The 21,748-nt window shown below is 39.1% G+C and overlaps 1 protein-coding gene across 2 annotated transcripts in view; it reads right to left on the minus strand.

The window, feature by feature from the left end:
• gsk3ba (glycogen synthase kinase 3 beta-a) overlaps window positions 1–21,748 on the minus strand; it is a 69,168-nt gene that overhangs the window by 26,188 nt on the left and 21,232 nt on the right. For both annotated transcript variants that reach the window (XM_084420733.1, XM_084420734.1), the window contains exons 2-3: window positions 12,897–13,090; window positions 1,541–1,624 (exon numbers count right to left, since the gene is read on the minus strand). In XM_084420733.1, coding sequence (XP_084276859.1) covers window positions 1,541–1,624; window positions 12,897–13,090 — 278 coding nt within the window. The remainder of the gene's footprint in view (window positions 1–1,540; window positions 1,625–12,896; window positions 13,091–21,748) is intronic.

The raw sequence follows: 21,748 nt of genomic DNA on the forward strand, positions 1-21,748 counted from the left end.
GCAGGTTTATCAAACTGCTGCCCCTTTAAGACCGAGCGCACGGACCGCATTTGAACATGCTATGTTCATTTGAGATATAACCGACTTTGTTTACTATAGGATACTCACCAAGACGGGCGTTATTACATAGTTGTGTGTGAATTCGTCCGTACAAGCGCAAGACGTGAAAGACAATTTAATTCAGTATTCGCGCGCTGAGACGCTGCTTTGAGGGGCGCGCGCTTCGGATGTTTGCATTCATGAAACTTCTTGACCTCTGCACACGTCCTGTAATAATGTAGGGAACCACTCGTTATACTTAAGTCAGGTAACAGTTCATGTTTTACTTTACTTACATATACGATTTAGTTTTCATCCAAATAACATGTGCTGAGTGAACGATCAGCAATCAAGAGCATTCAACAGAAGTGCGCTTCTCGCTCTCTGTCTCTCTCTCTGCCTCTCTCTCTCGTCAGTTAACGTTAATATAATAAGCTAAAGCTACATGCCTCGTTTAATTTCGTTGCCATTGACATCGGACTGAACAAACTTTCCACTGTTGTCTGTTTAAAGGGATGTGCTCGACCAGCTCGTACGTCTATGACTCAGTTCACCTCGACAAAGCACACGCGGCGGCCAGTTTTGTTTCGCAAAATGTACGTGGTATCGGTGCGTGGTATTGGCGAATTTTTATGAGTACGAGTATATGAGGACAGTATCGGCCCGATCCCCGATGCCAGTATCGGTATCGGGCCATCCCTAGTTATTGACATCACTAAACCTAAAATTTACATAAACCCGCCCTCTGGAACACGATTTATAGATTATCAAGACAGAATATGCTAATCAATGACTAGAAGATAACTACTCATAAGCTACATACATTCATCAACAAACCATTCAGAAATGTTGTCTATGTTGTCACTTCCATCTTTGTCCGACTCCGGTTTGAACATAAATGGCTAAAAGTTTTTGAAATTTCCAGTTCTTGTCTGTGTGAGGTCATCAAGCTGCTAACACACTCGAGCTCTTGAAACTCCGCCCTCTTTGACGGGAGCAGCAGCTCATTTGCATTTAAAGGGACACACACAAAAACGGTGCGTTTTTGCTCACCCTCAAAAAGTGACAATTTTAACATGCTATAATAAATACCTGTGGGGTATTTTGAGCTAAAACTTCACATACACACTCGGGGACATCAGAGATTTATTTTACATCTTGTGAAAAGGGCATTTTACCACCCCTTTAATATTTGTTTTTAACATTCTGGCCATATTTAGTCTATATAAAAGTAACTTTCAAAAGTTTGGGGTCAATAAGTTGTTTTTTAAATGAAATATAAACCGCACAGCCAAATAAAAATCACCCTAAAATCACTGCGACATGATGCCACTTAATTTTATGTCGCAAGCTAAATCATTGCAAATACATTGTGAATATGCATATTTACTATCTTGCCTAGTTCAGACATATGGCACTGAAAAGGGCAAAGCATAAAAACACACTGTGATGTAGCGTGAGATAACAGCATAAGATGAAGTGATACAAGAGAGGCACTTGCCTTATCTCCACTGGAGTAGAAGAAGTAACGCAGACGCACAATGTTGCAGTGGTCCAGTTTCCTCATGATCTGAAGCTCACGGTTCTGCAAAAAAACACAAAAAGAAGAAAACAATTGAATTAATGTTAATAATATTTTCAGCTGTGTAGTACTCGGCAACAGCAGAACTCTCAGCTCAGTTTAACAAGCTGATGTCACTTTTAATGCTTGTGATCCAGCGCAAATTATTTGGAAGATGAGTAGAAAGGCAGCCCAAGTTTCAAATTTAGGGAACATTATTTTAGTAAAAAAAGCAGAGTGTCTCTCCAGTTGGTAATTAATTGATTGATTGGTTGATTAATTCATTAATTCATTTATTCAGAAACTGCAACATTAAGTGTGTGTTCACACTTGGCAGGTTCGATTCGATTAAAACGAACCCTGGTGCGATTGCTTTGTTAGTGCAGTTCATTTGAATAAGTGTGAACGCTGCTACCCAGACCTTGGTGCGCACCAAATAAGCGGACTGAGACCCACCTTCCGATTGGCTGAAATATGAATGTAACATGGACATCAAGACATCTAAACTAACCAAAAACAGGATGTGATGTCACAAGATGCAACCTTAAAAAAGGGCAAAATGCTCAAGCATAGCTGCTTCTCCTCATCAAAGGAGCAAAATTGCCCATTACATATATATATATATATGCTTCATTTCAGCTGTAAATAGCAGGTATGGCAAAAGCTTGAATAAAATGAATCTGCAATAGTATTCTCCACAGAATTCCTCGCTTAGAGGACTTGGGTCAGTTTTTGACCCATATCTGACCAGAATAATAGATCAAAATAGAAGCTACTGAAATGGCCCGTAACCATGACAACCAGTGTCATCTGGCGGCATCCACAAGAGAAAATGGCTAAGCAACAATTTTATTTAAAGCACCACCCACATGCTGTGCGTCTGAGAGAGATGTTTCCTCTATTTAAAATGAAAGCAGCAGAGGATGATGGCAGGGCATTAAATACAGGAAGACTTCATTTCTAATACAACTTTAAGGCTTTTGAGGATTGTTTAGTCACGACAACAGAAACTTTGGAAAACAGAAGGGCTAGTACATTCAGTGTCTGTTTGACATCAGTGTTCGGTTCATTTGGTTGGTGTGAAACGTTTTTTTTTTTCAAAGTCCACTTGAAAATGTGGTCTGGGTTAAAGTGGCCACTTCAGTATGATTCACAATCAGTATGAAAATAATCTGTACAAATTGTGAACCACTATACACATTGTCTATATTGGAGTCTTCCAGTATAAATGCACCCTAATAGATCTGCTGCTGTGTAGTATGTGATTAATATATAGCAAACAACAACATTGACAAGAAAAATAGCCCTTAATCTAATTCATTTTAGTTCGTAATTGTTTACTTAATTGGGAAATATGTGAAAACATGTTCTAATTTAAGAGTGACCTCTATATTAATATTTACAGTTTTTAAGGTGTTTTTAATGGGATATTTATTTTTGCTGTAGTATCAGAAATTTATTGTTAATGTTATTAAGGGGTGTAGAATCAAACTTGTGTTCGTGTGTGTGTGTGTGTGTGTGTTTTGTGTGACTCTGTTAGCCTGTAACTCCATCACAATCACAGAGTGGGTGGTAATTTGTGAACACACAAGCCACTGCCAACTCTGCATACAGTCACTCTCATCAGGCCGCTCCATTTACACACACAACTTCACATCCGGCTTAAATCAACCAAATGATGACCTCTTTCACAAAGAACAATTCACGAGTTCACACTTACAAATAATCAGAGTAATAATAGAGTAAAAGAGTATGCGTATTTGGCATGCTGTCCGAGGAGAGCCTCCGAGCTCGAGATTTTGGCCTGAACCCAGAGTACTCCCCCGTATTCCTGGCTAGGATAGGAACCAGGTGAGTGTGAGGAGATGGGGTGGTGGAGGGATGCTGAAAATTGTCAAGGAACATACAGTAGGTGAGTCGGCTGCGTATATATAGGCCTCTTCTTGTGCTGATTGGATAGATCATTTGAACGTGTTCCTTCTGAACTTTGTTAAAACATCATTCGGTATTTATTTACACATTTTCACGTCTTTGTCTTTCTGTAAACCCAAAATAAAATTGAAACGTTTTTTTAAGCGAATGCTAGCGTATGTGCACAGTCGAACGCGTATCCTTTCCAAGTATACTTAATTCAATTCACATTTATGTGTATAACACTTTTCACAATACATATTGTTTTCATGGAGCCCCTAAAGGGACATGGTGATAAAAAAAAAAAAAAAAATGAGATGGGATGGGAGGAGAAATGATAAGTCAATGCTTTTGCGTTCTCACTTCTTTTACAAATGTTTTGCGTTCCCCTGAGAAACTTTGCGTTCGCTCGGAAAACCTTTTTAGCTCTTTGCGAGCGAATGCAAAGTTTCTCGGGGGAATTTTTCCTCCATCGCGGAAAATGCGATTATTTTTTTTCATTCACCATGTCTATATAGGGGCTCTGTAAATTTCAAAGTAGCTTTACAGAGAATGCATGTGTCTACGTTACAATTTAGAGTGATCTGTTTTCAGAGATAATATTCAGAAGTAATGCATTTCATAAATGTACATATACAAATCACACAGTTAGCTAACATCATGTTTTAAAGCGGGGCTCAGTAGTTTCGGGATTTCTTCGCTGTATTCTCGCTTTTTGCTCGCAGGTTTCTCTCTAGAGCTTCCCCCACAGCTTCGGAATAGATATTTGACAACACTGTTGTAAAAACTCGTTGGCGATTCTCAGACACCAGAGGCTAGTAGATCAACGACATCAAAGCAGATGGGACATTCTTTAAAACGTCTTCTTCATTCGGGTTCGAACAGCGTGAGGGAGCGCAATAATGACAGCATTTTAACAGATTTCTTTTGGCCGTAAAGCAATTGTTTACATCGCGAGACCTGATATCACGCGATACTTCCTGACGCGGCCCAAAGTTGCAAGTGCGGATTTTCCGCTCACGGGCGCCAGGGGGGAACGACCACCATTCAACCCCAACTAAGTAATATAACCATTCCAATGACTCTGAAGCTGTTCAGTTAAGGTCAAAAAGTTACTTAGTTCACCTTTAATTTTAGGCAGAAACAATGAGCTCATTGAAGTAATTATTACAAGTTGTGAACATAATGATATAGAACATTTTGCATTGGTGTATGTATCAGGTATATATCTTGAAAATCCTTACAACATTAGCCGCTTTTCCAACCGTCGGGCACTAAAAACGTGTCTCTAGACCAAAAAACTGTGCAATGGTCAAACATGTCCATCTAGCGCGTGAATGGCCCCTTAGTTGTTCTGTGTGAATGGCCCTTTGGTTAACTCTTTCCCATGTTTTCACTGTTGTACGGTAGGGGGCGCTATTACGCATATTCTGAAAGATTACTGAATCTCCTGATCAAACAAAGGCGTAGAAGAAGCAGAAACAAGCAATAGCATATGTTAGTAGATATATATAATAATCAACATTATCAGGATCATCAACATTACACAGCATATAAATCAAAACTGCCTAATTTTACTGAATGAAATGTCGACCCAGGACTATACTGTGAAGCTTTTGGGGTGTTGATGGACTCGATCTATTCCATCATGTTTTGATCTTCGTTCTGAATCCAATCTGGATGAAGTCTTTGATTTTCTCAGCTTTTTGCTCAAAATGTTGCTTTTTTATGACTCTTACCCACATTCAAGTGTTGATAAAAAAGGAATGCATAAAGCTAGAATAGAACGGTTTTGTTGTTGTTTGTTTAAAAGCAGAGGCTCTGTTCTTTCTTTTGATATATTGCATATTCAGATATTCATACAACAAAATATTCTGGGGGCCAACTTTTGTGAAAATGATCAAAAACGCTGGCTGGCTGGCAACTTTTTTCAAAAACGCTGGCAGGGAAAGAGTTGAGTTTGTTTTATTTCCTTGAATCATCTCTCCTTTTAAGTGAATCAATTCTGTTACTAAATATTGCATTGCTCCACATTGCTATGTATTGTCATATTGGTGAGTATGAATGTTATAAATGTTATAGTTCGTTGAGATCATTTAGAGAACAACAGTGTGGAAAACAGTTCTTGACTGTTTTTAACTGTTTTAAATAGGACTATTTATTTTCTTGAATAAAACATTTTGAATCTACTTGGTTACAATGGCTGTTCCTCTCATTGAAATGAAACCACCATTTTAAGTTATTTTATAGAAAATGCATGCATTTTGAGACAAAATACCTTCAAAAGGCTAAACAATATCAAGATTAGAATCTGGAAAAATAACTACTGTATATCTCGCAGCCCTATAAGTGGTTGATAGAAATAAGGCTATACTTGGCTAAGTAAAAAGCAAACAGAACCTTTGCTTCATGCACATGGCCAAGTACACATCCACTTCATGGAAAATGATTGATTACTGTGATTACATCACTGCACTACATCTGTGCTATTACATTGCACAAGCATTAAAAAAGGCAATGTTGATTGCTGTCTTCTGCTTACCAAATCAGCATATGGATATATATATATATATATCACTTATCTAGGTTTTTCTCTATCTTTATACAAATAATAGAAATATCCACTGACGCCAAAGAAGCATACTCTTATAGGATAATGACGAGTACGACTGTTCTCACATGCTATATGCAAATATGTGTGTGTTTGTTGCAGGACAAAGGTCAAACAGATAAACACTCCTACAGATATTGACACACTTCACACATACAGATCCTCTCTCGGAAGAGCTATGAGCAAGAGAGGGAGCAAACTCCATTGAAAGGAATGTGGTAAAGAAATTGCAAGAGAATCACATTAAGAGAATTAACTTCACAGATGACACACACAACTCACAACCCTCTACAGGTATTTATACTTGACATTTTCACTTTTGCCCTATTCTACAAAAGAACAGGTGGCAGCAAAAAATAACAAGTCTCACTAACCAGAAATGAGAGGTAGTTTACCAAGCTTTACTTGGCAAATGTTATTGAGCATGACCTAGGCTGTGTTCAAAATCTCTCACTATTCCCTTAAATAGGGCACTATTTGAGGGAACAGCCATTTGTAGTGGTGTCCGAAACCATTCAATCCCATAATGCACCGCAATAACAAGTGTACAACCGATGTACAGCAAGACAATACCCATAATGCACTGTGAGGGTTGCACCAAATGAATTAATCAGCCACAGATGAATCATCCATCCATCCATTTTCCAAACTGCTGGTCCAATATGGGTACAGCGTAATATCATACAGGAATAAATTCATTTTTAATCGATTATTAAATTGTTTGAGTAAGTACATAGTTTCCCTGACAGAGTTCAAGATAAATCCAGTTTGCTTCCAGCGCACTCAGTCTGAATTCACTCTCTAAATCCCTTAATTCCGCGAGCCTACTGTGCTCTGATTGGTCAGATGGCCCAGTCTGTTGTGACTGGTGTACCGCGTACAGCGTGTGTCGGAAGCTAAAGCCCATTACCGTAAGCTCTGGAGGCTTCCTCAGTCCTCAGCAACAGCACACACTATAAAGACGACGACGTCGATTTTACCATATCAATCCGAGCGCAAGTCCGATGATGAAACATTGGAAGAACTAGTCATTCAACTAGTTATTCAGTTAGTCAGTGCATGTCTATCAACAAACCGATGTGTATGTTTCTAATTTATTGCAGTGCACATGTGGAAACTGTATCAATAACGGTGCATATGTTCTCCCAATACTTACGTGAATGACTGATGTAACATAAACGTTTGTAAAACAAATCTTGCTCCATCCTTTACCTTTACTCGAAGTAGTAAGAACGACAGACAATCTTCATTAATAGACACAGTTTTAGGTAATAGTGGCCCACAGATGCTTAGCAGAAGTATTTCAGTGAGACAGTAGTAATGCGAGTTAGCCGGTTAGGCGGAAACCTACACAATAATTGCGGGAAAGCAATAATTTTGCGAGAGAATTCAAAAGTTTTGTGAGTGAACACAACTTTTTTTCAAGAAAAGGCACTGAAATAGAACTTCCTCAAATCTCTTTTTTTTTTTTACATCACCATGTTTCCTTAGGGGCTCTGTATATTTCACTTAGTATTGAATGAATTATATATTTATAATTGATTTCACAGGTTTCATATGGTATCTTGGATGGATTTTTTTACAGGCCTTCTCCTCCAAAATACATGTGATATTACCTTGTGATACTCCTAGAACTCAGTATAATGCCCTCTACCTTTTGGAACAACCTTCCTGTTGGGAGTGTGCCAGCGATACCTTATCACCACTTTCATCCTAGAGGACCCGACAAAGTGACAATGGAAATGGCGCACAGCTTCATAGACAAAACACACACACACCAGCACACGGTGTCAATATCTCTATCAGGTCACTGTACACATGCTGTCCTTCACATGTGACCCATTTCTGTCTCACACACACACCAGATAGATGCACTGCATCTCTCTGATGGGAATGGCTTATCCTCACTGCTTACTGTCACAATGAGACAAGGTCAACTTTTTAACACAAGCAGAAATTGCTCGCTGACATGAGTGACCTAAATTTCATTTACACCACCATCTGATCTTATAGTCACTCTCAGCACGACTTTATTTATGTTTCGTTGCTCAGGAAAGGTGACATCCTTCTTCTGTCAATCATACTTCTCTGCTGCAGTTTATGAAGATGATGCCTGTCATCTGGAAACACCGTAAAATCCCCTTCCGTCATACTATGGTGAGCTTCTACTCAATATTAAACAGCAAAATTTACACAGATGGATTTATCAGAGAATGAAATTAGGGCCTGTGATTAAATGAGAAAATACATGTTTTACGCAATAAATAGTATTCACTGTGATTTTTTTTAAATTATATATTGATATCATGTTTATAATACACATTTGATAATATCAAAAATAGCCGAGACTCTCGGGTAGGTTCTATAGGGTGTCACAACATCTAGCTACTGGGGTGCCTCAGGGCTCAGTGCTTTGACCACTTCTCTTCTCCATCTACATGTCATCACTAGAATCTGTCATTCAGAAACATGGTTTTTCCTATCACTGTTATGCGAACGACACACAACTCTACCTCTCATTCCAACTGGAGGATCCGGCGGTAGCTGCTCACATCTCAGCCTGCCTGATAGACATTTCTTGTTGGATGAAGAAATGTCCACCACCTTCAACTAAATCTTGTGAAGACAGAGTTGCTTGTGATCCCGGCCAGCCCAACACTATACCACAACTTCTCCATTGAGCTAGGTTCGTCATCCAATACTCTATCAAGGTCAGCCAGCAACCTTGGAGTTGTGATTGATGATCAATTGAACTTCACAGACCACATTGCTAGAACTGCCCGGTCCTGCAGATTTGCCTTATACAACATTAGGAGGATCAGGCCCTTCCTATCAGAGCATGCTATACAACCCCTTGTCCAAGCGCTTGTTCTATCAAGACTGGACTATTATAATGCTCTCTTGGCAGGCCTTCCAGCTTGCACTGTCAAACCTCTGCAACTAGGAGCCAAAGAGAGCACACGTCACACCTCTCCTCACAAAATTGCACTGGTTGCCAATTGCTGCTCGCATCAAATTCAAGGCACTGATGCTTGCCAACAGAACAACCACTGGCTCTGCTCCCTTTTACCTAAACTCATTACTCCAGACTTACGTGTCATCCAGAAACTTGCCTTCTGCAAGTAAACGTAGCCTCATGGTACCATCTTAAAGAGGCACAAAATCACTCTCATGGACCTTCACCTTGACTGTTCCCTGCTGGTGGAATGGCCTGCCGAACTCAACCTGAGCTGCTGAGTCCATAGCCATTTTCAAGAAACGGCTGAAGACGCATCTTTTTCGGCAACACTCGATCCATTAATCCTAACAATTTATTTTATTTTATTTTATTTTATTTTCTCTTTTTATTACGTATACTGCGTTAGACTAAACTGGGCAAGGTCACAGCACTTGCATATTGTTGTCCTATTGTTAGTTTAATTGCTTCTATTTGCTCTCATTTTTAAATCACTTTGGATAAAAGCATCTGCTAAATGATTAAAAGCAAATGTAAAGCAGTAAGTGCCATCTTGTTGACACTCCAACACTGTAGGTAGCGGTATTGCACTTTAATATTTTCATTAAAAAAAAATTAGCTCAAGAGTAACTGTGTCCCAATTCAGGGGCTGCATTTAACTCCATTTTTTTAAACACTGGCTGCATCTGAAATCGCATACTCTCTCGAGTAGGTACTTTTACTCGTGGGGTAAGTAATTACTTCACGACCACTAAAAAAGTATGTTCTATATAGTATTAATGTGTGTAGTATGAATGTAATCTGGACATACTACAGTCACCATGTTGTCATTATGTGACATACCAGCGTCAGTTACGTCATTTCACTGCAATTCATAAATCCTGTCATTTGGCCTCATGGGATGCCATCATATGCACACTTCAGAATCTCGCCGGAAGTAGTAGGTCATCTGGGTACTTTTTACCTACTCTTTTATGAGTACTGTGAATTTGGACATACTTATTTTGTCATATACTGCCTACTATATAGTAGGGAAGTATGTGATTTTGGATGCAGCCAATATGTACACTTCAGGTAGATCCATAGACCACAATGCAACACAATTGTGACATCACTGCAGATCGCGCTTAATTTACCCCACCCCACAGACTAGTGTATGATATTAGAGTTATTTTGGTATTTATCTGCATTTAACACTTGTAGCTACCTTAAGCTTTTTTACACAGTTATAGTTTATTGTTTTGTTATCATTTTCGCTTGTGTAATTGTTTATTTCAAGGGCTTAAGGCGTTCCATTTAAACACATTTCAAGGGTTCCACCAGTAGTGGGCACTCGTGCAACATACGCAATGATGTACATCCGACTGAACAAGATGGAGGGAAGTTAGCGAGGGAAAGGCATAAAAAAGGACTAAATGCAGCTCCAGGCTGAATCCTTCAAAGGCTACATTCGAAAGCCGAATGCGGACAGCCTACATTGAAGGCTGTCTCATTTCGAAGGGCCTGCGAATTAAGCCTACAAATGTGTCCTTCATTTCTCGAGCAACGAGGATAGAATGAGTGGATCCTTTTGCAGCCCAACCTATCCCAAGACTCTTTTGTGCGCTGGTGACGACTGGACTTTCTTAGAGAAAATGCCGGATTACACTTTTAAATGTAAGTAATGGGTTTCAACTTACTAAAATATCCAACCATACAAAAATGTAGCGAACTAAGGAAAACCCGAAATACACACGGGAATCTAATTAACAGAAGCAGGTGTGTAACTCAAATCAGTAACCATAGAAACAAACTAGTGGCGGGAAAATTAATACAAAAGGAAACAGGTACAGGTACTAGAACTAAACCAAAACAGAACATACACTTGACAATATCTTACTAAGATGCGATTTTATATATAGTTTATACTCTTTATTATGTACATAAATTAGGGTGACCAAACGTCCTGTTTTCCCAGGACATGTCCTGTTTTCACGTCCTGTCCTGGCCGTCCTGGCTGTTTTTTATAAAGTGATGAAAATGTCCTGGTTTTCATTATTTTTCATTGGGCCATTAAGCGTGTACTTTAAATACACGCTTGCCTTTGCACATAAAACATATGAAACTGGCTTCGCCCCGTCTTGTTATAATCAGCGCGTTCCTCAATCCGCAGCGGCAAGCAGAGAGCATGTCAGAATACAGAGGCCTGTGTGTGTGTGTGTGTTCATCTCAGCCTCATTGGTCTGTCACTGCTCGTCAATGTCAGAATATTTGAAATGACCAATCAAATCAAAGTAGGCGGATTTTACATTCACAGAATTTTAGCAGCGCGACTCGACGCTTCAGTTTACGGTCAAGTGCGAGATAAGATGTAAGTAGCTAACAGCGTAAAAAAAAAAAAGCCCAAATGTAATTTCACAGATGATTTACAGAGAAAATTCCTGTGTTTTCGTTTCGGTCGGGATCCGTGTAAAGCAGAATGCATGAACTGCAAAGCTGGCACGTACGTGTCAGTGTCAAATAAAGCCTAGAAGACCTAGAGGACCTAGAAGCCCACATAAAGAAAGTATAGGCTACAAGAGAACATCAGGAGGATTGAAATTGTTTTTTTACTGAAATAGTGTAGTAGATTTTTTATTTTAGTAATAAGATTTTTAACCTATGGCCATGAAATGAAATAGTGTCATGTTTTTTTTTGTATTCTATTGTTGCGGGCCAAACATTTAATGGAAAGGATGTATTACTTTATGTATTAAAGTACAATAACATAGTTGCAAGGTTGTGAATGCATTTGTCAAGTATTTTTTGATGCATTCACCCCCAACCACGCCCCCACCCCTTAACCACGCCTCCCCAAACCATGCCCCCACCCATCAACCACACCCCCGTCCTCTTTTCTGAAAACTAAAATATGGTCACCCTACATAAATGGACCAAGGTGAACATATTTAGACAGGTTGCAAACCCTGTTTTGTTTCAGACAGTATAACTTGCAAAAAAAAGTCCAGTACAAACGTTACTGCCACTTGTCAATGGCAGCTGTCACAGTTGCATGGCAACCAGAGCAATACTCTGTAGGTTAGACCGTTCCATTTAACAACGCTCGGTTCGACCTTCATGGACTTTGAAGGCATGGCCTCTGACGTCCGCGTCCTTCAAAGGATGCAGCCTCTGAATTAGGAAACAGCTAGTGAGGGAGTTTTTGGATTCTGTAAAAAAGATGGGTTGTTAAACACCCCAGTCTACAGGAAGTGCCGCATGACAGTAAGTTCTTACTGTACAGTTACGGTTACAAACTCTGCCTCCACCTCCCTTCACTCGTACTTTGAGTGTGATTCATTGGCCAAAAAAAGAGAAAATAAAAAAATGTTGATTCCAATTGATAGCATTAATTTGCCATTATTTCTAATTGATGCCATTGTTTATTTATTTATTTGATTATTTATTTGATTCTATAGATGTCGCAATAATATCACCATCTAATTACACGTTGTGTTCATTGTGTCTGGTATGGACAGTATTTTATGTACTATGGCCATGTGAGCACATCAGTATAGAATTCAAGAGAATTTAAGAGAAATGATAAACCATAAGAAATTAGATCAAATATAAGAGAACAGAGATGAAACATAATAGTATAGCAATAACACTGAAGAACAGAAATGAAGGAACTGATCAAAGAACAGACATACAACAAAAAATATAAGGATATAGGAACAAAGACAAAAGAGATGAGAGAAAAACTTTCTGAGCTGTTCTTAAGAAAAGCTACAAGGCCCAAAGCATTATATAGAGTCAAGGGACCAAGAAAGAATGAATGTCATGCTTTTCAGTCTTACCTTAAATCGCTTATCCTGAAGGACCTTCTTAATGGCCACCAGTTCTCCTGAGTCACAGAGCTTGGCCTGATAGACCACGCCAAACGAGCCATTACCAATGACCTTGGTGTCAGTGTAGCTGACCTCCTGCGGCCGGTCAGGTCCCTGTCCAGGGGTCGCCACCACTGTGGTCACTTTACTGCCATCTTTATCTCCTACAGACAGATAAAAAGAGATGGGAGTTAGAGGCTGATGTTACACACAGGCAATAAAAAGGCAATCGGAAAACACAACAATGTCTCAATAGCAACAACTTCCTGTGCGATACACCTGGCATCCTCGTAATTATTAATAATTGAATGATGAGTACTTTGGTCCAAGAACCATTTTCTCCAATTAATAAAACATAATACTGGTTGAAACTCTCTTCACATCCTGATATCAATAATAGAAGTGGTCTAAATATTAAAACATGTACATATATCTTCTGTGGAAGTCTCAGGATCAAAAAATGTTCTCCCAATCATTGCATTCAGTCCGAATGCGATGATACGATGTCCTACCTGCCTGTAAACATATATATTTCCATACCTCCGTGACCCTGCTTGCACAGACATTACACGTCATCAGCGTAGCAATGCAGAGTTGAAGATAGACAGTCACAGAGCACCGCAAAAAAACAGCAGCCGCCTTTTGCATTTCCACCTGAACCAAAACAACAAGCTTATGCTGTGCAACCCATGACGTTCTACCCAGAGCTCTTAACGTCATCAGACTCGGATTTATAAGTTTCTATGTCAACACTATCAACACCGAAATGAATCTGCAGCAGTCAGGTGGTACAAGTAAGAGCTCTGTAAGTTGTTTAGGTTTATTATTATTGTAATGTTATGTGCTTTGAGACATGAGGTCATTTAACTCTGTCTCTCGTCTTGTGATGCTTTGCAGACTCTGCTCTGGCTGTGCGTGTTCACGTGTTTTGAAGGAGGCGTGGCTTTGGAGACGCTCTGAATGGAGGGTGGGATCTAATGCTTTCAGTGCTAGCTTGCTATTGCTTGCCTCTCCGAAACTGCCTACCCTACCTTTAATATCTAGGAATTTCTGATATATATAAATTGCTTGCAATCCCGAGACCTTGGCATTACTACATTTAAAACTGTTTGAACTACAGGATACAACGACAAACTTTTGGACAGACAGTGAAATTTACAGTGTCAACAAAGTGAAAACATCTAAAACATATCCTTGTTGGTGAACAAGTCCTATACTACTCTATATTCTTCCCCTTCAATGAGATATTAACAACTGCGACTGGAAAACTTAGTCCTAATTCACATTCGTTATAGTAAAAAGAGTGGCCAGAGTGTTTTTCATGATCTCCTTTTGTGTTCCATAGAAGAAAAAAGTCATATGTGTTTGGAGAGTAAATGATGACAGAATTGGCCATTTTAGGTGAACTATCCCTTTAATTCAAAAAACAATGCAACTAGTCTGTTCTGTAAATTAGGACCAAATTGGGATACACTAACAGGCAAAACCTGGAGAGAAAATCTACCTTGAGCTTATGCATTTTACATTACCGTTCTTGGCAGATGTGTTCTCACCAAAGCAGAATAAAAGAAAGTGCATATTTGGCGCTTGGGAGGATTACTTCAGCAGGTGACTTAGGATGAAAGTCGATTATATTGCTTACAATGCAAACATAGCACGTGAAATATAATCCTCAGCATGATGTGGAGAAGTTTTCAGAGAGCCTATACTTTCTTTCAGAGCTGTGAGGGGGTAATAAACCAGAGAAATGAGAGAAGCATAATGCCATTAGTTTATTAGGGGCAGATTTAAAGAACTCATGAAAATGTTTATTACCTTGTACGATAAAATTAGGACTCAGCTGTATATACTATGCAATGCACCAACAGATTCTGCAATATTACATATTTCATTCCCATTATTAAAATTAATTTAAAATGACCCCTACCATGGTGAGATGTAGGTCCCTATGACCAAATCAAATCATGCGCAGGGTTTTTCCTGGGTCAAAATTGGTCTTCGGTGGTGGCTGACCGACATGGTCATCCACACACAGCAAAGAGTACCCTAGTACCCACATGATCCGCAAGCCCAATATTGACAATAAATGTTAAATTTAAAATAAATACAAAGAAACAGTTTGTGATTTTTTTTTTTTTTTTTAGGTATTTTACTACACATTGTCATAGGCCTATACATACTGTGGATTATTAAGGCTAAATTTTACTAAACACTCTTGCTAAATTAGGTAAGCACACTTACTTTCTCATTTCAGATTGGGGTGGGAATCTCTAGGCATATCTCACGATTCGATTCGATTACGATTCAGAGGGTAACGATTATCGATTATTAACGTTTTTTTTTTTTTTTTACTTGGTACTTTTAAAGCAAAGTATTTATGATGACCCATAACGAACTTACTTCCATCTTCCTATATTAATTTTATTAATAAAACAAATGGAAGTGATTTGAACATTGCAAAGAACCAACATGAAAATAAATGTGTGCCTGTACTAGCGTTGTAGTAAATTAATACAAACTTCAGCATATTCTGAATCTCTAGCATTTAATAATAGACTTCTAACCAACATCCTCCTGTTATTTCCAATGAGCAATATAATCCTTCAGACAAAAAAACATTTTGCTGTAGCAAAATCATAAACAGTTTTCGTTCAAAAATATAGAATGATGTACCAGCAGCTCTCATATAATGCTTGTGGACTTATGCATATTCTGAATAATTAGTAACATACAAAGCCTCTCTTATTCACAACTAAATAATAAAGAGGTATGACTTGAAATGTTTGCTGTATACCACAATCAAAAACAGCTTATACAAAAAAAGTGAATGAACATCTGCAGAGAGCACAGTCTAAATGTAACTTTTTGTGACTGGCATTGCACATATTGCAGGGCAGTATAACGTACGTATAACAGATCGGTTTACAGCATATTGATGTGAAAACTAAATAGGCTACTGAAAGCAGCTTTCATACAAAAAATACTAAATAGGTAACAATGAAATTGCCAATTTTCCATACGCTAGCTTTTAACGAAGAGGGTGCCGTTCGAATTTGGCGCTCAGCCATCACGCGTCTGTTAAGTGCGCGAGTCTGTTATGTGCGCGCCACATACTGCACGCGCACTGCACGTCCGCTAGAGTTCCGCCTTTAGCGTTCCGTCAATATTATGTTTTTTCAGAGGTTTGATTTTTTTGACATTTGTGAATCGATTCAGAATCGTCCACGTCCGCATCGCGATGCATATAAGAATCCGCGCGGTGCTGTGATCGTTCTTTCCGTCACTCCGTCAGTAGCCTGCTTCACTCACAAAACCCAATTACAGATCAAATAAGGCTTTGGCGGGACAAAAAATCGTTTTGGCGGCCGCCAAAAAAATTTCAATGTAGGAAAAACCCTGCGTGTGTGTACAATGATGTATATGATCTGGTCCGGTATTAGTAGATGGTTGAGACTACTTGGATTAGCTTCTTTGTGGTCCAGACTAGCGTGCAAAGTCTTTGTTAAAGGTTAACTGCATAGAATGTATTGTGCCTTTACAACCCCCTAATACCCACAGAAGCCCCACAGTACAAATTCTCCAACAAGTCTCAAATCAGGCCTCCGGAGATCCAATGAATCCCGATCTGCAATTAGTGGCAGACTGTGTTGTAGCAGTGAGGTTTAGAGCAGAATCAGAATCTGGTCTAGAGAGCAGCTCCTCCCTCACCACCTGAGACTCTTGACAGCCAATGCCAACCAAATTGATCTGCTGCAAGGACTGGGCAAAAACATTGATTTGCCGATTAACTGTGATCTTTGTTTGAGCGTTCCAATATCGAGTTTTAAAATCTCAAGATTGTTTTTAATCAATGTCTTTTTTTCACATAGGTTCTAATTAATCATTATTTGAAACATGCCTCTCAATCTGCAGATGTCGCTGAGTCAGTGGATCCTGACTGCCGGCCCCTGCACAAAGCTCAAAGATCTCAATTCTGTGAACGTCAGCTTGTCTCAATGAAAATAAATAAATCCATCCATCCATTTTTTAAAAAAACATTTGTTTATTATCAGTTCTCCTTTATTTGAGAGTGCAGTGGATAAGCAACAGGAAAGTTGAGGGAGAAAGAAGGGGAACAGGACCAGGACATGAACCAGGCTGGAATTTAAGCCAGATCATTACAAATTCAACAGATCTTCATGTCAGGGGCAACAGACTACCCTCTGTGTCGCACGTCTGGTGGGACCGTCCAGTTTTAAAGGTGCATTGCGCAACTTTTCATGTTAAAAATACCCGTTTTCTAACCCATACATGCTTAAACAATTGCCTGATGGGCTGACTGAGCCCTTCTCTGATCACTGCGATTGCCTCTATAATCCTGTACAGTAAAATAAATAAGAGGGATTCGGGTCGGAATCTGAGACTGGGCGTGACGTCATGCGCGTTCACGGCACGCTCATATGTCTGGCAGGTTTGTGTATGCGCCGACGCCGCCATTCTCCGTAGAAAATGGATTCTAAGAGACCGGCTTGTAGTTCATTTCAAACACCAACGCAAACTCCACGTAAGATAAAAAAAAAAAGAGAACTTTTGTCTAGTGCAACCAAAAGGTCCAAATTGGAGTCAGACAGGCGTCGGGGTAAGACGAGAGTAAACATAGGGAAGGCTTTCAACAAATGGAGAGATCTCCGGTCTGCTCTAGGGCTCAAACGGGATCCTCAGTTGGCTTTTTTCTTGATAAAAAGGTAAGATATATCCCATTCTCTAATGTCTGATACGGCCAATAATGACAATAAATGACGATCCATAATGTGTAATGCTTTAGCGTAAGCTAGATAAATGTACAATCGGAATAGGTTTTACTAACTTACCATTGTCAGTGATCAGGTTCAGAATGATTGTGATATAAAATGCTGATATATAAGTTAGATACTTAGACACAAATTTTGAGCAAATAACTGCTTAATTACGATGTATTGCTATTGGAATATGCTACTTAGCTGATCAATAAAACAGGCTAAACCCCCGCAAATCTTCGGCGGATTAGCCTGTTTGGCTTTTATGGTAACGTCTTAGTGCCACTTGATTGTTTATTACCTTGAGACATTTGGGTGTACTTTGTTGACCGACTGTGTATGGTATGGTATCATGATTACAATTTTGAGCTTTTACAAAGTTATAACTTGTATTGTTCATGAACGTGTTTCCATAATAATAGTCATAAGTGGATACAGTAAACACATAACACAGTTCAACATGGAGATAGATGGGAATAAAAAACGAAGTTTTCTACTACCCCCATTTTTTCCCTCACACATAAGTGTGTTATTTACTCAATTGCCTTTCCTTTCACATATTTTAAATTACTTGCAGATTTAAAACTTTATTACCTCTGAAGACATTATGATTGTAAACAAAAGATTTGTGCGGCTGATGCTCCTTGGGTTATGACCAGCTCGAGCTCGTGCAAGCGTGCGTGTGCGTGTGGTCCGTGAGCGTGCACACCTCTGGTTGCAGTTTCGCTTGCCGCCAGAGGGGGCGTAGTTCTGCGAAAACTCAGACTCTCGCGCAATGCACCTTTAATGTGTGAATCATGACATTAAATCAAATACACACTTACAGAAGTCAACACCATGAACCGTCTTTGCAAATCAATTTATTTCCATAATTTGATCCAAATGAGACTGGATATTCATTAACAAGTCTTTTTATGAAAAGTATTTATTTATTTTTCTTTTATGCTGCCTTTTATTGTTTTCTCTATTCAAGTGGTATAAAGGAACTTTTTTTTAAGTTTCTGTGCATAGCCGATAACCTGTAATGGCCAAAATGATTTGAAAATACCTGAATATGGTAAAATTAAGACTGTGTTGCAGTCGTGTGATCGTGCAATTATTATCATGTTGTCATGTTTCATGAACTGAACTTAAAATATTCCCAAATTAATCAATTAACCAATATAGAGGATAGCTTGTATTCAGAATTGAACCAGGAAATCAGCGCCGATACCCAGACCCTTTCTCTCCATCTCCATGGCAACTGAGACGTCTCTGAGCCTGAGAGATGTTGTGGCCCACTTGCTAAAGACTCACCCACTCATCTGCACGGATACACACTCGCATGCGGAGAGTGTGTCAAGGGTGACATTCACACACTCCAAAAATAACACCATTAAAAGGCAACTGAGCGAATGCCAGCACAAGTGAGAATTAAGATCTGCTGGAATGTCTAACGTAGAAATCAAGTTCTATGACGATCTTCATTCAAATGTGGAACAATTCGCATGTCATCCATTCAACATTTCGACGTGAAACGTATACTTCAGTCGAATGTGATCTCAGGACAAGCATGTCATCAAACTGGTTCATGGGGTTTTCCTTCATTCAGGACAAGAAACCACTTCAAATAACCATTCCTCAGTTTGAATACAGAGGAAACTAGGTTCACTATGCATAACAATGCCCAGTTCGCTCTTTGACACACCATTACTTGTTACTTTAATTTCCTGCTAACATTAAAAAGCCAAGGGTTATCATGCAGGTCATCTAAGATTACTGTAATGGAACCAGAAAAAAATAAAATAAAATCAGCCAGATTGATTCAGAAGAACTAAGAATCAGCACATTAGAATGATTTCTGAAGGATCATGTGACACTGAAGACTAAAGAGTAATGATTCTGAAAATTCAGCTTTACCACCAGAACGAACTAATTACATTTGAAAATATATTCAAATAGAGAAGTTATTTTAAATTGTAATAACATTTCACAGTATTGTTGTTTATACTGTACAAATAAATGCAGCCTTGGTGAGCGGAACAGACTTCTTTCAAAAACATTTTTTAAACTTTCAAACTTTTTACTGGTAGTGCATGCATAGGCAAAATCTATGTGAATGTATACAAGTATTTTACTAACTGCATGTTTTTTCTACATAAATCATAAAACATGAGTGAAAATATAGACGTTATTCTTGGTCATGACTGTAACCAGTAAAAAAAACGGTCAATTTTGCTCAGTTGGTCAATTAAACAGAACGTTTTTTTCTTTCTTTTTTTGCTGTACATTTAATAATGTGATTAACTTAAAATAACACACTTTAAAATAATGACACAATAAATGACTACACGTAAATACAACGAATAGTGACAAATATGGTGACAAATAGTACCACCGAGGGGTTAAACAATCAGTGACTGTAAAGTGATCCGTTCAGCCACTTCTCCTCTCCTGTTTTCCATTGACGTAAACTCTTTATCGCTCTTGGCTGCAGTGAGGCATGTTTAGATGTTACCTCAGAGGTATGTGATGTTCAGAGCGCTAGAGAAGAGAAACTAAAGGACACACAATGAAAGGAGAGCCCTATCGAGACTGAACATAGACACACACCCAGAAATCAATTCACATGTGCGGTGCACACATACTAGATTACAAACCCACAATAGTCAAAGGCAAGAATTGAATAATGTGTAAGAGGAAATGCAGCTGATATATTCCTGCTATTGCTCTTTGCGCTGTGACCCGTGTCTTGACCTGAGCTCACAGAGAGAATCATATACTCTAGGCACTTTCATGTCAATCTCAGCCTGTGTTCAAATACTTATTGAGTGGTCTTTTTGATCACTTTATCCAGCACACCATACAGAGCCTGTTAAGTCATCTGTAGGAGGAAAAAAAAACAAGAACCGCAAATCCGTGGGCCACAGTTTTACAATTCGTCCCCTTAGTTTAAGAGCCTCACTCACAGTTTCTTAAATTGTCCCCTCGGTTTAACAAATCATGGATTTGTTTGCTTTCACGGAATCTGAACACACAGATTGGAAATTCGTAGGTACGGTTTATTAATCCTTTGAGCATGATTTGTTAAGGCCGGGACACAGCAAGCCAACGATCGGCGTCAGGCCATTGGTGAGAGAGAGAACCCTGATTGGCTGTTCAGCTTAGAGAACGAGTCAGTGCACGAGAATACAAGCGAAAGTGATGAAAGCGAACGAAGTAAAGACGGTACAAACAGAAGACTGTTATAATTTTATGTCATCTTACCTGAGCATTCGAATGCACAAATATTTTCATAATAACATGAGCCGACTGCAATGAAAAAGTGATCAGCGTGATTGATATTCAAAATGCTAAGCAAGCGCTGCTTTGTTTTTACGATTTGTATATCTGCAGTCGTAGTTTCAGTTTCCCTTTTTGAATGCCGAAAATAGATTATTGATACCTGCTGATATAGACAGATGTTTACCTGCACACAGGCTCAGAACGCATGTGCAAGTCCTTTTGGCATGTTCAAGCGCAGCTTTTTTTGGCCGAGACGCAGCCGACGACACAGCCAGCTTTCGTCGCCGCTAGTTCTTTGACGTCGTCTTGGTGTGTCCCGGGCTTTAAACCAAGGGAACAATTTGAGAATCTCTGAGAGTACGGTTAATAAACTGAGGGGACGAATCTGCGGGTCTTTTTTTTCTACAGGGACTTCCCGGGCTCAATAGCCTATCTCAAGAGTCATGAAGAAATCTCTGCTGCACTAGCTTCAGGGTGAACACGAACATTTGATAGCTAAAACACTGTTTTAAATGTGAGGAGGTTGTGTTTTGAAAATACTTTCATCTCAGAATAAAAAAAACCTGGAAAAGCTAATTAAACATGTTATTAAGCCAAAGTGAGACACTATTAATAGCCTAATATCACAGGTGGGAGTCAAAGACACACACCCAGACAGTGCGTGCACATGGGTAAATGTGTGCTATTCAAGCACGGTAACTAGGAATCATGTAACATGTAGGCTATTTGTACCAAAAATGTTCTGTACGGTTCTTTCAGTTTTATGCTCACATTTGGGTCAAA

Source organism: Rutilus rutilus, assembly GCF_951802725.1.
Source record: "Rutilus rutilus genome assembly, chromosome: 10".
Classification (NCBI taxonomy): domain Eukaryota; kingdom Metazoa; phylum Chordata; class Actinopteri; order Cypriniformes; family Leuciscidae; genus Rutilus; species Rutilus rutilus.